General features: G+C 49.4%; 1 protein-coding gene across 1 annotated transcript in view; it reads left to right on the top strand.

The window, feature by feature from the left end:
* Nucleotides 1–19,443, top strand: part of LOC135564652 (rho-related GTP-binding protein RhoN-like) — a 49,213-nt gene that overhangs the window by 22,520 nt on the left and 7,250 nt on the right. Inside the window, exons 3-4 of the mRNA XM_065010071.1 lie at nucleotides 3,979–4,088; nucleotides 6,681–6,815. Of these exons, the coding sequence (XP_064866143.1) occupies nucleotides 3,979–4,088; nucleotides 6,681–6,815 (245 nt within the window). The remainder of the gene's footprint in view (nucleotides 1–3,978; nucleotides 4,089–6,680; nucleotides 6,816–19,443) is intronic.

Below are 19,443 nucleotides of genomic sequence, written 5' to 3' on the forward strand. Positions count from 1 at the left end.
TTTATATCCAGGGACTTAACAGTCAAGGCTTAAATGAAGTCATAGCAGAGGCCATTAGGCCTGGATAGTGTGTGTTAGCGCTCCAGTGAGTCCCTGCCTGTATCCTACTACTATACTGTAAGTCCCTTGGGATGTTAATGGCCTTTGAGAAGGCTGGCCTCTTGGCTTCTCTGTATCCTCCATTCAGACAGAGGCCTTTCCCTTCTGCCATGCCTCTTCTTCTACAGTGGACATAAAGACAGCCATCCTTACTTCCTGTCGGTGGTGGCTAGTGCTAAATCAGGATAATGCTAACGCTAGGTGTTTTATGCCCGTCCTTGGTATCGAGGGGCGGGTTTTCTTTGGCAGTGCCAGTCCTGAGTGGGCTCGGCCAGGTTCTGCCTGTACCCCTCCCCCCTCCTTCCCCATCCGTCTTGTCCCTCCTCCCGTCCCTGACTGGAATTCACTTGACCTTTTGTTCTATCTCACAGCCAACGGCGTGAGCCCCATCTTCATGCCTCATGTAACGGTCCTATACCTCTTTCTCTGTTCTGTTCTGTCCAGTCCAACGCTTTCATTACCCATCTGCACAGCACAGCCCCCCTTCTCTGCACCATCGCACCCCCCATCTCCACCGTATCTCTCGCACTTATCAAACTGTGAAAGTGGGGCCTCGCTTTTGGCAAGAGGCGCTGAGGAATTTTGTGAGTGTCAAAAACTGCGTCTCCTCCTCCTGCTACTGCTGCTGCTGATGATGGTTATGGTGATTGGCTTTTATTTGTGTCTGCTCGGGTTGTTTTACACACAGTACTCTTCCTCCTTCCTCGTTTTCTCCCTCCCTCCCCTTCTCTCTCTCAGAGGACTTTTCTGACTTTGTAAAAGTGCTGAGGTGACTTCTCTGTTCCTCTGAGGTTCTGTGACTAGCCCTGTCGTGCCCGTCGCCTGTCAATCATGCTGATCTGTAGGATTGACTGATTGATCCCCCAAGGATTGACTGGTTGATCCCCCCTCTCTCATCCCTCTGCTCTTTGCCCTAGCTTCAGCCCAGTGTGATTTTGCCCTAGCTTCAGCCCAAGTCATTAAGTATTTTTGTTGCCCCCTCCTCCTCACCCCTCACACACTCCTTCCCTCTCCTCCTCACCCCTCACAAACTCCCTCCCTCCCTCTCTCCTCACCCCTCACACACTCCCTCCCTCTCTCCTCACCCCTCACACACTCCCTCCCTCTCTTCTCACCCCTCACACACTCCCTCCCTCTCTTCTCACCCCTCACACACTCCCTCCCTCTCTCCTCACCCCTCACACACTCATTCCCTCTCTCCTCACCCCTCACACACTCCCTCCCTCTCTCCTCACCCCTCACACACTCCCTCCCTCTCTTCTCACCCCTCACACACTCCCTCCCTCTCTCCTCACCCCTCACACACTCATTCCCTCTCTCCTCACCCCTCACACACTCCCTCCCTCTCTCCTCACCCCTCACACACTCCCTCCCTCTCTCCTCACCCTCACACACTCCCTCCCTCTCTCATCACTCCTCACACACTCCCTCCCTCCCCTCTCCTCACCCCTCACACACTCCCTCCCTCTCTCCTCACCCCTCACACACTCCCTCCCTCTCTCCCTCACCCCTCACACACTCCTTCCCTCTCCTCCTCACCCCTCACACACTCCTTTCCTCTCCTCCTCACCCCTCACACACTCCCTCCCTCTCTCCTCTCCCCTAACACAGTCCCTCCCTCTCTCCTCTACCGTCACACACTCCCTCCCTCTCTCCTCTCCCCTCACACACTCCCTCCCTCTCTCCTCTCCCCTAACACACTCCCTCCCTCTCTCCTCTGCCCTCACTCCCTCCCTCTCTCCTCACCCCTCACACAGTCCCTCCCTCTCTCCTCTCCCCTAACACAGTCCCCCCTCTCTCCTCACTGCAGGCCTGTTGTGATGTGATACATACTAAAGATCACCTTTGGCATTACAGTACCTTGTGACCAATCAGGGCCCTGCATTGTTTGATACACTGCTGAGTGGTGGACCTGCTGTCCATGTGATGGTTTCCTAATGACTGACTTCCTGCTGCTGGGAGGACTGCTTCTTCTCTGAGATACAATCCCTGGCTCTGTCTGGGACCCCACTGTTTGTATTTGAGATGTCACTCTGTTCTGTGTTACTCTGTTGCTCTGTTGAACAGCAGGGCGGGAGAAACAGGAAGAGTGAGCTCTGGCTGCAGAAGCCAAATGAATGAACGTCTAACAAACTTCTCAATGGCTATATGAAAAAGAAGACATTTGTAAAGCTTCCTTCCTGTGCACTCGTAATCTCAAGCATACAAAGGCCATCCCTCGCACATGCACATTCTCTCTCACTGAAGGGTAACAGCCTTTGACCCTTTAGGACAGGGGCCCTGTTGCATTGTCCAGTGAGGGGATGGCTCGGGTCAGGGCAGGGAGGCTGAATGTTTAGGGTTATGCACCGCGTGCAGCCATTGTGCAGGCCTCATTCCACCACAAACAAAGAGAACATAGCACTGCTAAAACAGGCGCAACTACCATTGTGCCCATCCCAATTCACTGGCACAGCAAGTCTGTGCCTGTTCAACAGCCTGCCATGGCATTATGTGAGGCCATGTACAGTAACAATGTCTACATCGCTCTACTCTACATGCCAGACATCAGGTACAGGCTGTTTGTATAGGCTTCTACTGCTCTAACTTGGTGGCATTTCAGTTGACATTTTAGGTTAAAATCTAGTCTACGTCTTTATTCTCCCCTGTTTGGGGAATGAGGAGAGAGGGGGAATGGAGAGAGGAGAGACGGGGAATGGTGAGAGAGGAGAGAGGGGGAATGGAGAGAGGAGAGAGGGGGAATGGTGAGAGGATAGAGGGGGAATGGAGAGAGGGAATGGGAGAGAGGAGAGAGTGGGAATGCAGAGAGGAGAGAGGGGGAATGGAGAGAGAGGAGAGAGGGGGAATGGAGAGAGGGGGAATGGAGAGAGGAGAGAAAGGGAATGGAGAGAGGGAATGGGAGAGAGGAGAGAGTGGGAATGCAGAGAGGAGAGAGGGGGAATGGTGAGAGGAGAGAGTGGGAATGCAGAGAGGAGAGAGGGGAATGGAGAGAGGAGAGAAAGGGGGAATGGAGAGAGAGGAGAGAGGGGGAATGGAGAGAGGAGAGAAAGGGAATGGAGAGTCAAGAGGGGGAATGGAGAGAGAGGAGAGAGGGGGAATGGAGAGAGAGGAGAGAGGGGGAATGGAGAGAGGGGAGAAAGGGAATGGAGAGAGGGAATGGGAGAGAGGAGAGAGTGGGAATGCAGAGGAGAGAGGGGGAATGGAGAGAGGAGAGAGTGGGAATGCAGAGAGGAGAGAGGGGGAATGGAGAGAGGAGAGAAAGGGAATGGAGAGTCAAGAGGGGGAATGGAGAGAGGAGAGAGGTGTGTGTGTGTGTGTGTGTGTGTGTGTGCGTGCGTGCGTGCGTGCGTGCGTGCGTGCGTGCGTGCGTGCGTGCGTGCGAGTGAGTGAGAGAGAAATCTCAGGAGCGGCAGAGAAAGTGAGAGTGAGAAAGCGCTTTGCCCTTTGTACCGGCGACTATTGTGATTTGGGATAGGGATGTAGTTTGTGGAAAGGGACCTAGCTCCTCTGCCAACTACAGTTCATGTGTGTGTGTGCTTATCACAATGCCCCTCCCTACCCCCTACCGCCTCTTAAACTGGGGGAGGGTCACAGACTAAGGATACTCTCCCATCTGCCCACAGCTGTTTATATCAACAGGTGTGTGCGTCAGCAGAGAGTGTGTGTGCTGTGAAGCTGTGATACTCCCTGCTGGAATGGTTAAGTGTACAGTATGTTAATGCCCATTTGTTAAACAGCTTCGTCCTCCAGGGTGTACAGAGGCTGCCAAGCGTTCACATTCTATTAGAATCATGTGGGTTGAATGAGGTAAAGGGACCTTACATAAAGTGTCTAGTGTACTGACTGGGTCTAACTGTATGCGTGTCTGTGTGTCCGCAGGTTCCTCGTATTATGACAACGTGCGGCCGTTGGCCTATCCTGACTCAGACGCTGTGCTCATCTGCTTTGACATCAGTCGCCCAGAGACTCTGGACAGTGTTCTGAAGAAGGTCGGTATCTTCCTCCTCCTCTTCCTCCTTTCCCTCACCTTCCTCCTCCACCCCCCCCCCTTCCTCTTCCTCCTCTTCCTCCTCCTCACAACCAGGGTATGTAAACAACATGCCCTGCCATTAGAGAACGTTCTCTATTAACATTCTCATCCAAACTACTCTGCCTCCCCTTCTCATATAGAGTTCCCATGCTATCTATAGCCAGCACACATTCTGACCCATCAACAATAGAATAATGTCACAATGGGGGTAAGAGCTACCCCCCTTTATCCCCATGAAACCAGCAGGGCTACTTGACCCCTTGACCCCTATTGGAATGAGAGGTCAGACTGGAGAATGAGAGGAGGCCCTGGAGCCCGGTTTGGGTGGGATTTGAAGTGGAGCTCCAGCAATGGCAGATTAGCTTTGCAACAACCAATCAAAGAGCAGCTGTTTAAGGAGACAGAGTATTTATGTGAATCTGGGCATTTATGGGACTTTCATATTAAGTGAGAAGCCAGGACAGATGCTGATAGTTAACGTTTTTACCGTGGCTTTTGGGTGTGATATGTTGATACTGGGCTTGGGAAGGGAACTAGGCAGAGTGTGGTAAGGTGTGGAGGTGGGGTGGTGACGTGGTCATGGGAATGTTTTACAGCTATTCTCATGAGAGAGTTTGTGTGCGTCAGTAAATTTGTTACATTACACATTTAAAACAGTGTGTGTGTGTGTGTGTGTCATGTAAACCAGTCTCGCTGGCCCTCAGCGGTCTCTCAGTAGTCCTCCATCTTGAGGCCATGTGTGGCGCGTCTCTTTGAAGGTCTCCTCCTGTGAGCTCAGGACCTTGTAAAAGACATTCCCACGGCGGCTCTGTTGACGTGTTTAGTGGTCTGAGGGGAGCTGGTAAAACACGCCCCACCCACAGGCTCTGTAGAGCTAACCCACACGACACCTTGGTTCTACCCGCCCGTCTCAGTCTCAGAGTTCCGTGCCCCCATCTGTCGACATGGCTTGTGGTTTTCCCATGAATCCCTTTGGTAGGGGGTGGCCATGACCCCCTGACCCCTAGCTGTGGCTCCATTCATTTTTAAAACCTGGGTGCGAATGGAAACCTGTTGCCCAATCACCGTCTCAAATTAGACTCTTGACCTCTGTGACCTTGCCTGTCACCAAGGTCATCAGATGACAGGAGCGGGAGGGGATTGAGAATGGGGGTGCAACGTGGTTGGATGGTATAGAAGAGATGGGGGTGGAGCATGGGGGGGGGGGGGGTCAAAGGTTGTTTAACTCTTGACGGATGGCTGCACACCCCTGCATTCTGCATGTGGCTCCTGGTTGAATTCAGACATGGTGGGTGTTTTGGGGAGGGGGGGTGTTATTTGGTATTTGTGTGGCAGAAGGGAGGCAGAATTTATTTTCCAGCTGAAGCCTGAACGATGACATTTAATCTCACAGGGTGTTGTTTCAACTGGACTGCACAGGGTTTTCTGTTCTGTACTCTACCTAAAATAGCTCTATTGACTCAAGCCTGAGTGTAGAAAGAAATGAAATTAATCTCATTGTATTATATCACACAGAAATCTCTCTCCTCCATTTCTATTGGATTGGTAAGTCTTATCCAAACCACTCAATTGGCAAAGAGAATTTAGAGCACTGATTTAATGGGGAGCTCATTGAAACAGCTTCCCTATTATTGTGAAATGATAGATTCCTCTGAGGTCTAATCATAGATCTGCGTATTCATCTAACTGCGTGAAGCTATATTGGGAGACTCACACAAATACACAGGGAACAGAACAGAGGTCTCACAGGGAGACGGAAGCAAAGTCATTCATTTACATGAATTTAGACTAATGAGAGAACCTTAATGTCTATTACAGAGAGATTTAGGTGAGACAACGGTTCATCCTCTTTGCTTAACAGGGGCCAGGGTCAACCCTCTTCCTCTATGAGCTAAGTGGCCTGGGTAGAGTCCTGGGGGTCGCAGGCCAGGGTAGTTTGGGTCAGAGAATGTAAAGGTCCTCTGTGTGGAGTCATTACACTGTTTTCATAGGAATGTCCTGCTGGTGAGGTGACTGATGAGCGCTGCTGGCTATTTACTGATGCTCTTTCTTTCTTTCTTTCTTTTTTTCTTTCTTTCTTTCTTTCTTTCTTTCTTTCTTTCTTTCTTTCTTTCTTTCTTTCTTTCTTTCTTTCTTTCTTTCTTTCTTTCTGTCTGCCTGTCTGCCTGCCTGCCTGTCTGTCTGTCTGTCTGTCTGTCTGTCTGTCTGTCTGTCTGTCTGTCTGTCTGTCCCAGACCTGGATCAAATACTGACCTCGGTCCAATTGAGGTGTGCTTGAGTTGGCTTGGAATTTGCACTTTTGTAACTATTCTATTGGTTTCATAATTGTAACGGAAAAGACGAAATAAATGAGAGCTCTAGTATTTGACATGTACTGTATTTGTATTAGGTTTCAACTGTCTGTCTACCTCTCTCTTTCTGTTTCTTCGTTAACCTCTGCCTGTCTGTATGTCTGCCTGTCTGTATGTCTGCCTGTCTGTATGTCTGCCTGTCTGCCTCTCTCTTTATGTGTCCTTGTTAACATGCTCCTGTCTGTGTGCCCATCCCACAGTGGCAGGGGGAGACCCAGGAGTTCTGTCCCAATGCCAAGGTGGTTCTGGTGGGTTGTAAGCTGGACATGAGGACAGACGTGAGCACCCTGAGAGAGCTGTCCAAGCAACGCCTCATCCCCATCACACACGAACAGGTGGGCAGAGGGAGAGCAGTGGGGAAAGGATGGAGGGATGAAGAAATGAAAGAGAAAAACATAGCAGGAAGGAGACGAGTTATAACCCTTTGAATTATAATGAGACACGCACGGGAGAAGAGAGAGACAGAGCCGACCCATTGTCAAACTAGCTTTAACCCTTAACCCAGCGTTGATGTAGCCATCCACGGTTGCTATATCAACGCGCACACGTACATTATGTACATATTACCCGATACAAAGAAACACACCGAAGCAGACATTTTGCAGAGGTTGGCGTTCTGACTCTAATATACTGGGTTTAGGGGGTGGCATGGGTGGGGGGTGGGTATGTATAGGATTTATGTCTCAGGAGTTGAGCCACATTTTACTCGGAGATGAAATATTCATGCAGATTTTGGGATTTTGAAACGGTGGAATAAATAGAAAAACAAACTTTGATAAACAAGGCCTTTTATCGCACGCGACCACATCCTCTAATCCAGGGACATGGTATTGATGGAGGGAACACTACCACATCCTCTAATCCAGGGACATGGTAATGATGGAGGGAACGCGACCCCATCCTCTAATCCAGGGACATGGTAATGATGGAGGGAACACTACCACATCCTCTAATCCAGGGACATGGTAATGATGGAGGGAACACTACCACATCCTCTAATCCAGGGACATGGTAATGATGGAGGGAACACTACCACATCCTCTAATCCAGGGACATGGTAATGATGGAGGGAACACTACCACATCCTCTAATCCAGGGACATGGTAATGATGGAGGGAACACTACCACATCCTCTAATCCAGGGACATGGTAATGATGGAGGGAACACTACCACATCCTCTAATCCAGGGACATGGTAATGATGGAGGGAACACTACCACATCCTCTAATCCAGGGACATGGTAATGATGGAGGGAACACTACCACATCCTCTAATCCAGGGACATGGTAATGATGGAGGGAACACTACCACATCCTCTAATCCAGGGACATGGTAATGATGGAGGGAACTCTACCACATCCTCTAATCCAGGGACATGGTAATGATGGAGGGAACACTACCACATCCTCTAATCCAGGGACATGGTAATGATGGAGGGAACACTACCACATCCTCTAATCCAGGGACATGGTAATGATGGAGGGAACACTACCACATCCTCTAATCCAGGGACATGGTAATGATGGAGGGAACACTACCACATCCTCTAATCCAGGGACATGGTAATGATGGAGGGAACACTACCACATCCTCTAATCCAGGGACATGGTAATGATGGAGGAACACTACCACATCCTCTAATCCAGGGACATGGTAATGATGGAGGGAACACTACCACATCCTCTAATCCAGGGACATGGTAATGATGGAGGGAACTCTACCACATCCTCTAATCCAGGGACATGGTAATGATGGAGGGAACACTACCACATCCTCTAATCCAGGGACATGGTAATGATGGAGGGAACACTACCACATCCTCTAATCCAGGGACATGGTAATGATGGAGGGAACACTACCACATCCTCTAATCCAGGGACATGGTAATGATGGAGGGAACACTACCACATCCTCTAATCCAGGGACATGGTAATGATGGAGGGAACACTACCACATCCTCTAATCCAGGGACATGGTAATGATGGAGGGAACACTACCACATCCTCTAATCCAGGGACATGGTAATGATGGAGGGAACACTACCACATCCTCTAATCCAGGGACATGGTAATGATGGAGGGAACACTACCACATCCTCTAATCCAGGGACATGGTAATGATGGAGGGAACACTACCACATCCTCTAATCCAGGGACATGGTAATGATGGAGGGAACACTACCACATCCTCTAATCCAGGGACATGGTAATGATGGAGGGAACACTACCACATCCTCTAAACAAGGGACATGGTAATGATGGAGGGAACACTACCACATCCTCTAATCCAGGGACATGGTAACGATGGAGGGAACACTACCACATCCTCTAATCCAGGGACATGGTAATGATGGAGGAACACTACCACATCCTCTAATCCAGGGACATGGTAATGATGGAGGGAACACTACCACATCCTCTAATCAAGGGACATGGTAATGATGGAGGGAACGCTACCACATCCTCTAATCCAGGGACATGGTAATGATGGAGGGAACACTACCACATCCTCTTAGCCAGGGGCATGGTAATGATGGAGGGAACACTACCACATCCTCTTAGCCAGGGACATGGTAATGATGGAGGGAACACTACCACATCCTCTTAGCCAGGGACATGGTAATGATGGAGGGAACACTACCACATCCTCTAATCCAGGGACATGGTAATGATGGAGGGAACACTACCACATCCTCTAATCCAGGGACATGGTAATGATGGAGGGAACACTACCACATCCTCTAATCCAGGGACATGGTAATGATGGAGGGAACACTACCACATCCTCTAATCCAGGGACATGGTAATGATGGAGGGAACACTACCACATCCTCTAATCCAGGGACATGGTAATGATGGAGGGAACACTACCACATCCTCTAATCCAGGGACATGGTAATGATGGAGGGAACTCTACCACATCCTCTAATCCAGGGGCATGGTAATGATGGAGGGAACACTACCACATCCTCTAATCCAGGGGCATGGTAATGATGGAGGGAACGCTACCACATCCTCTAATCCAGGGACATGGTAATGATGGAGGGAACGCTACCACATCCTATAATCCAGGGACATGGTAATGATGGAGGGAACGCTACCACATCCTCTAATCCAGGGACATGGTAATGATGGAGGGAACACTACCACATCCTCTAATCCAGGGACATGGTAATGATGGAGGGAACACTACCACATCCTCTTAGTCAGGGACATGGTAATGATGGAGGGAACACTACCACATCCTCTAAGCCAGGGACATGGTAATGATGGAGGGAACACTACCACATCCTCTAATCCAGGGACATGGTAATGATGGAGGGAACACTACCACATCCTCTAATCCAGGGACATGGTAATGATGGAGGGAACACTACCACATCCTCTAATCCAGGGACATGGTAATGATGGAGGAACACTACCACATCCTCTAATCCAGGGACATGGTAATGATGGAGGGAACACTACCACATCCTCTAATCCAGGGGCATGGTAATGATGGAGGGAACACTACCACATCCTCTAATCCAGGGGCATGGTAATGATGGAGGGAACACTACCACATCCTCTAATCCAGGGACATGGTAATGATGGAGGGAACGCTACCACATCCTCTAATCCAGGGACATGGTAATGATGGAGGGAACGCTACCACATCCTCTAATCCAGGGACATGGTAATGATGGAGGGAACACTACCACATCCTCTAATCCAGGGACATTGTAATGATGGAGGGAACACTACCGCATCCTCTAATCCAGGGACATGGTAATGATGGGGGAACGCTACCACATCCTCTTAGCCAGGGACATGGTAATGATGGAGGGAACGCTACCACATCCTCTAATCCAGGGACATGGTAATGATGGAGGGAACACTACCACATCCTCTTAGCCAGGGACATGGTAATGATGGAGGGAACACTACCACATCCTCTAATCCAGGGACATGGTAATGATGGAGGGAACACTACCACATCCTCTTAGCCAGGGACATGGTAATGATGGAGGGAACACTACCACATCCTCTAATCCAGGGACATGGTAATGATGGAGGGAACACTACCACATCCTCTAATCCAGGGACATGGTAATGATGGAGGGAACACTACCACATCCTCTAATCCAGGGACATGGTAATGATGGAGGGAACACTACCAGATCCTCTAATCCAGGGACATGGTAATGATGGAGGGAACACTACCACATCCTCTAATCCAGGGACATGGTAATGATGGAGGGAACACTACCACATCCTCTTAGCCAGGGACATGGTAATGATGGAGGGAACACTACCACATCCTCTAATCCAGGGACATGGTAATGATGGAGGAACACTACCACATCCTCTAATCCAGGGGCATGGTAATGATGGAGGGAACACTACCACATCCTCTAATCCAGGGACATGGTAATGATGGAGGGAACTCTACCACATCCTCTAATCCAGGGGCATGGTAATGATGGAGGGAACACTACCACATCCTCTAATCCAGGGACATGGTAATGATGGAGGGAACACTACCACATCCTCTAATCCAGGGACATGGTAATGATGGAGGGAACACTACCACATCCTCTAATCCAGGGACATGGTAATGATGGAGGGAACACTACCACATCCTCTAATCCAGGGACATGGTAATGATGGAGGGAACACTACCACATCCTCTAATCCAGGGACATGGTAATGATGGAGGGAACACTACCACATCCTCTAATCCAGGGACATGGTAATGATGGAGGGAACACTACCACATCCTCTAATCCAGGGACATGGTAATGATGGAGGGAACACTACCACTCCGATCCTCTAATCCAGGGACATGGTAATGATGGAGGGAACACTACCACATCCTCTAATCCAGGGACATGGTAATGATGGAGGGAACTCTACCACATCCTCTAATCCAGGGACATGGTAATGATGGAGGGAACACTACCACATCCTCTAATCCAGGGACATGGTAATGATGGAGGAACACTACCACATCCTCTAATCCAGGGACATGGTAATGATGGAGGGAACACTACCACATCCTCTAATCCAGGGACATGGTAATGATGGAGGGAACACTACCACATCCTCTAATCCAGGGACATGGTAATGATGGAGGGAACACTACCACATCCTCTAATCCAGGGACATGGTAATGATGGAGGGAACACTACCACATCCTCTAATCCAGGGACATGGTAATGATGGAGGGAACACTACCACATCCTCTAATCCAGGGACATGGTAATGATGGAGGGAACACTACCACATCCTCTAATCCAGGGACATGGTAATGATGGAGGGAACACTACCACATCCTCTAATCCAGGGACATGGTAATGATGGAGGGAACACTACCACATCCTCTAATCCAGGGACATGGTAATGATGGAGGGAACACTACCACATCCTCTAATCCAGGGACATGGTAATGATGGAGGGAACACTACCACATCCTCTAAACAAGGGACATGGTAATGATGGAGGGAACACTACCACATCCTCTAATCCAGGGACATGGTAATGATGGAGGGAACACTACCACATCCTCTAATCCAGGGACATGGTAATGATGGAGGGAACACTACCACATCCTCTAATCCAGGGACATGGTAATGATGGAGGGAACACTACCACATCCTCTAATCCAGGGACATGGTAATGATGGAGGGAACACTACCACATCCTCTAATCCAGGGACATGGTAATGATGGAGGAACACTACCACATCCTCTAATCCAGGGACATGGTAATGATGGAGGGAACTCTACCACATCCTCTAATCCAGGGACATGGTAATGATGGAGGGAACACTACCACATCCTCTAATCCAGGGACATGGTAATGATGGAGGGAACACTACCACATCCTCTAATCCAGGGACATGGTAATGATGGAGGGAACACTACCACATCCTCTAATCCAGGGACATGGTAATGATGGAGGGAACACTACCACATCCTCTAATCCAGGGACATGGTAATGATGGAGGGAACACTACCACATCCTCTAATCCAGGGACATGGTAATGATGGAGGGAACACTACCACATCCTCTAATCCAGGGACATGGTAATGATGGAGGGAACACTACCACATCCTCTAATCCAGGGACATGGTAATGATGGAGGGAACACTACCACATCCTCTAATCCAGGGACATGGTAATGATGGAGGGAACACTACCACATCCTCTAATCCAGGGACATGGTAATGATGGAGGGAACACTACCACATCCTCTAATCCAGGGACATGGTAATGATGGAGGGAACAGTACCACATCCTCTAAACAAGGGACATGGTAATGATGGAGGGAACACTACCACATCCTCTAATCCAGGGACATGGTAACGATGGAGGGAACACTACCACATCCTCTAATCCAGGGACATGGTAACGATGGAGGGAACACTACCACATCCTCTAATCCAGGGACATGGTAATGATGGAGGGAACACTACCACATCCTCTAATCAAGGGACATGGTAATGATGGAGGGAACGCTACCACATCCTCTAATCCAGGGACATGGTAATGATGGAGGGAACACTACCACATCCTCTTAGCCAGGGGCATGGTAATGATGGAGGGAACACTACCACATCCTCTTAGCCAGGGACATGGTAATGATGGAGGGAACACTACCACATCCTCTTAGCCAGGGACATGGTAATGATGGAGGGAACACTACCACATCCTCTAATCCAGGGACATGGTAATGATGGAGGGAACACTACCACATCCTCTAATCCAGGGACATGGTAATGATGGAGGGAACACTACCACATCCTCTAATCCAGGGACATGGTAATGATGGAGGGAACACTACCACATCCTCTAATCCAGGGACATGGTAATGATGGAGGGAACACTACCACATCCTCTAATCAAGGGACATGGTAATGATGGAGGGAACACTACCACATCCTCTAATCCAGGGACATGGTAACGATGGAGGGAACTCTACCACATCCTCTAATCCAGGGGCATGGTAATGATGGAGGGAACACTACCACATCCTCTAATCCAGGGGCATGGTAATGATGGAGGGAACACTACCACATCCTCTAATCCAGGGACATGGTAATGATGGAGGGAACGCTACCACATCCTATAATCCAGGGACATGGTAATGATGGAGGGAACGCTACCACATCCTCTAATCCAGGGACATGGTAATGATGGAGGGAACACTACCACATCCTCTAATCCAGGGACATGGTAATGATGGAGGGAACACTACCACATCCTCTTAGTCAGGGACATGGTAATGATGGAGGGAACACTACCACATCCTCTTAGCCAGGGGCATGGTAATGATGGAGGGAACACTACCACATCCTCTAATCCAGGGACATGGTAATGATGGAGGGAACACTACCACATCCTCTAATCAAGGGACATGGTAATGATGGAGGGAACACTACCACATCCTCTAATCCAGGGACATGGTAATGATGGAGGGAACACTACCACATCCTCTAATCCAGGGGCATGGTAATGATGGAGGGAACACTACCACATCCTCTAATCCAGGGACATGGTAATGATGGAGGGAACTCTACCACATCCTCTAATCCAGGGGCATGGTAATGATGGAGGGAACACTACCACATCCTCTAATCCAGGGGCATGGTAATGATGGAGGGAACGCTACCACATCCTCTAATCCAGGGACATGGTAATGATGGAGGGAACGCTACCACATCCTCTAATCCAGGGACATGGTAATGATGGAGGGAACGCTACCACATCCTCTAATCCAGGGACATGGTAATGATGGAGGGAACACTACCACATCCTCTAATCCAGGGACATTGTAATGATGGAGGGAACACTACCGCATCCTCTAATCCAGGGACATGGTAATGATGGAGGGAACACTACCACATCCTCTTAGCCAGGGACATGGTAATGATGGAGGGAACGCTACCACATCCTCTAATCCAGGGACATGGTAATGATGGAGGGAACACTACCACATCCTCTTAGCCAGGGACATGGTAATGATGGAGGGAACACTACCACATCCTCTAATCCAGGGACATGGTAATGATGGAGGGAACACTACCACATCCTCTTAGCCAGGGACATGGTAATGATGGAGGGAACACTACCACATCCTCTAATCCAGGGACATGGTAATGATGGAGGGAACACTACCACATCCTCTTAGCCAGGGACATGGTAATGATGGAGGGAACACTACCACATCCTCTAATCCAGGGACATGGTAATGATGGAGGGAACACTACCACATCCTCTAATCCAGGGACATGGTAATGATGGAGGGAACACTACCACATCCTCTAATCCAGGGACATGGTAATGATGGAGGGAACACTACCACATCCTCTTAGCCAGGGACATGGTAATGATGGAGGGAACACTACCACATCCTCTAATCCAGGGACATGGTAATGATGGAGGGAACACTACCACATCCTCTAATCCAGGGGCATGGTAATGATGGAGGGAACACTACCACATCCTCTAATCCAGGGACATGGTAATGATGGAGGGAACTCTACCACATCCTCTAATCCAGGGGCATGGTAATGATGGAGGGAACACTACCACATCCTCTAATCCAGGGACATGGTAATGATGGAGGGAACACTACCACATCCTCTAATCCAGGGACATGGTAATGATGGAGGGAACACTACCACATCCTCTAATCCAGGGACATGGTAATGATGGAGGGAACACTACCACATCCTCTAAACAAGGGACATGGTAATGATGGAGGAACACTACCACATCCTCTAATCCAGGGACATGGTAATGATGGAGGGAACACTACCACATCCTCTAATCCAGGGACATGGTAATGATGGAGGGAACACTACCACATCCTCTAATCCAGGGACATGGTAATGATGGAGGGAACACTACCACATCCTCTAATCCAGGGACATGGTAATGATGGAGGGAACACTACCACATCCTCTAATCCAGGGACATGGTAATGATGGAGGGAACACTACCACATCCTCTAATCCAGGGACATGGTAATGATGGAGGGAACTCTACCACATCCTCTAATCCAGGGACATGGTAATGATGGAGGGAACACTACCACATCCTCTAATCCAGGGACATGGTAATGATGGAGGGAACACTACCACATCCTCTAATCCAGGGACATGGTAATGATGGAGGAACACTACCACATCCTCTAATCCAGGGACATGGTAATGATGGAGGGAACACTACCACATCCTCTAATCCAGGGACATGGTAATGATGGAGGGAACACTACCACATCCTCTAATCCAGGGACATGGTAATGATGGAGGAACACTACCACATCCTCTAATCCAGGGACATGGTAATGATGGAGGGAACACTACCACATCCTCTAATCCAGGGACATGGTAATGATGGAGGGAACACTACCACATCCTCTAATCCAGGGACATGGTAATGATGGAGGGAACACTACCACATCCTCTAATCCAGGGACATGGTAATGATGGAGGGAACACTACCACATCCTCTAATCCAGGGACATGGTAATGATGGAGGGAACACTACCACATCCTCTAATCCAGGGACATGGTAATGATGGAGGGAACACTACCACATCCTCTAATCCAGGGACATGGTAACGATGGAGGGAACACTACCACATCCTCTAATCCAGGGACATGGTAATGATGGAGGGAACACTACCACATCCTCTAATCCAGGGACATGGTAATGATGGAGGAACACTACCACATCCTCTAATCAAGGGACATCTAATCTAATCCAGGGACATGGTAATGATGGAGGGAACACTACCACATCCTCTTAGCCAGGGGCATGGTAATGATGGAGGGAACACTACCACATCCTCTTAGCCAGGGACATGGTAATGATGGAGGGAACACTACCACATCCTCTTAGCCAGGGACATGGTAATGATGGAGGGAACACTACCACATCCTCTAATCCAGGGACATGGTAATGATGGAGGGAACACTACCACATCCTCTAATCCAGGGACATGGTAATGATGGAGGGAACACTACCACATCCTCTAATCCAGGGACATGGTAATGATGGAGGGAACACTACCACATCCTCTAATCCAGGGACATGGTAATGATGGAGGGAACACTACCACATCCTCTAATCAAGGGACATGGTAATGATGGAGGGAACACTACCACATCCTCTAATCCAGGGACATGGTAACGATGGAGGGAACTCTACCACATCCTCTAATCCAGGGGCATGGTAATGATGGAGGGAACACTACCACATCCTCTAATCCAGGGGCATGGTAATGATGGAGGGAACACTACCACATCCTCTAATCCAGGGACATGGTAATGATGGAGGGAACGCTACCACATCCTATAATCCAGGGACATGGTAATGATGGAGGGAACGCTACCACATCCTCTAATCCAGGGACATGGTAATGATGGAGGGAACACTACCACATCCTCTAATCCAGGGACATGGTAATGATGGAGGAACACTACCACATCCTCTTAGTCAGGGACATGGTAATGATGGAGGGAACACTACCACATCCTCTTAGCCAGGGGCATGGTAATGATGGAGGGAACACTACCACATCCTCTAATCCAGGGACATGGTAATGATGGAGGGAACACTACCACATCCTCTAATCAAGGGACATGGTAATGATGGAGGGAACACTACCACATCCTCTAATCCAGGGACATGGTAATGATGGAGGAACACTACCACATCCTCTAATCCAGGGGCATGGTAATGATGGAGGGAACACTACCACATCCTCTAATCCAGGGACATGGTAATGATGGAGGGAACTCTACCACATCCTCTAATCCAGGGGCATGGTAATGATGGAGGGAACACTACCACATCCTCTAATCCAGGGGCATGGTAATGATGGAGGGAACGCTACCACATCCTCTAATCCAGGGACATGGTAATGATGGAGGGAACGCTACCACATCCTCTAATCCAGGGACATGGTAATGATGGAGGGAACGCTACCACATCCTCTAATCCAGGGACATGGTAATGATGGAGGGAACACTACCACATCCTCTAATCCAGGGACATTGTAATGATGGAGGGAACACTACCGCATCCTCTAATCCAGGGACATGGTAATGATGGAGGGAACACTACCACATCCTCTTAGCCAGGGACATGGTAATGATGGAGGGAACGCTACCACATCCTCTAATCCAGGGACATGGTAATGATGGAGGGAACACTACCACATCCTCTAATCCAGGGACATGGTAATGATGGAGGGAACACTACCACATCCTCTTAGCCAGGGACATGGTAATGATGGAGGGAACACTACCACATCCTCTAATCCAGGGACATGGTAATGATGGAGGGAACACTACCACATCCCTAGCCAGGGACATGGTAATGATGGAGGGAACACCACCACACATCCAGGGACATGGTAATGATGGAGGGAACACTACCACATCCTCTAATCCAGGGACATGGTAATGATGGAGGGAACACTACCACATCCTCTAATCCAGGGACATGGTAATGATGGAGGGAACACTACCACATCCTCTTAGCCAGGGACATGGTAATGATGGAGGGAACACTACCACATCCTCTAATCCAGGGACATGGTAATGATGGAGGGAACACTACCACATCCTCTAATCCAGGGGCATGGTAATGATGGAGGGAACACTACCACATCCCTAATCCAGGGACATGGTAATGATGGAGGGAACACTACCACATCCTCTAATCCAGGGGCATGGAGGGAACACTACCACAATCCAGGGGATGGAGGAACACTACCACATCCTCTAATCCAGGGACATGGTAATGATGGAGGGAACGCTACCACATCCTCTAATCCAGGGACATGGTAATGATGGAGGGAACGCTACCACATCCTCTAATCCAGGGACATGGTAATGATGGAGGGAACACTACCACATCCTCTAATCCAGGGACATTGTAATGATGGAGGGAACACTAATCCAGGGACATTGTAATGATGGAGGGCATCCTCTAATCCAGGGACATGGTAATGATGGAGGGAACACTACCACATCCTCTTAGCCAGGGACATGGTAATGATGGAGGGAACGCTACCACATCCTCTAATCCAGGGACATGGTAATGATGGAGGGAACACTACCACATCCTCTTAGCCAGGGACATGGTAATGATGGAGGGAACACTACCACATCCTCTAATCCAGGGACATGGTAATGATGGAGGGAACACTACCACATCCTCTTAGCCAGGGACATGGTAATGATGGAGGGAACACTACCACATCCTCTAATCCAGGGACATGGTAATGATGGAGGGAACACTACCACATCCTCTAATCCAGGGACATGGTAATGATGGAGGGAACACTACCACATCCTCTAATCCAGGGACATGGTAATGATGGAGGGACCACATCCTCTACCAGGGACATCCATCCTCTAATCCAGGGACATGGTAATGATGGAGGGAACACTACCACATCCTCTAATCCAGGGACATGGTAATGATGGAGGGAACACTACCACATCCTCTAATCCAGGGACATGGTAATGATGGAGGGAACACTACCACATCCTCTTAGCCAGGGACATGGTAATGATGGAGGGAACACTGATGGTGGTAGGGAAAAAGGGAGGAGGTGATAAACTGGTCAGCAAATCTGCGAAATAGTCAGCAATTTACCTGTTTCTTTTTTAATGCTCCCTGAAATACACAGAGTGGAGGGGCTGTGGGGTTGTTTCACCCCCCATACACACAGGGAACCGACATCCTTTTCCATGATTGGCTGTGGACTGGCTCTGAACTAGCTGTGAGCTGGCTGTGGGCTGGCAGTGGCTGGCTGCGAACTGGCTGCGGCTGGCATTGGCTGGCTGTTGGCTGGCTGTGATCTGGCTGTGGGCTGGTTGTGGGCTGGCTGTGGGCTGGCTGTGGCTGGCTGTGATCTGGCTGTGGGCTGGCTGTGATCTGGCTGTGGTTGGACACGGG

This window comes from Oncorhynchus nerka, linkage group LG26 (genome assembly GCF_034236695.1).
Source record: "Oncorhynchus nerka isolate Pitt River linkage group LG26, Oner_Uvic_2.0, whole genome shotgun sequence".
NCBI lineage: Eukaryota > Metazoa > Chordata > Actinopteri > Salmoniformes > Salmonidae > Oncorhynchus > Oncorhynchus nerka.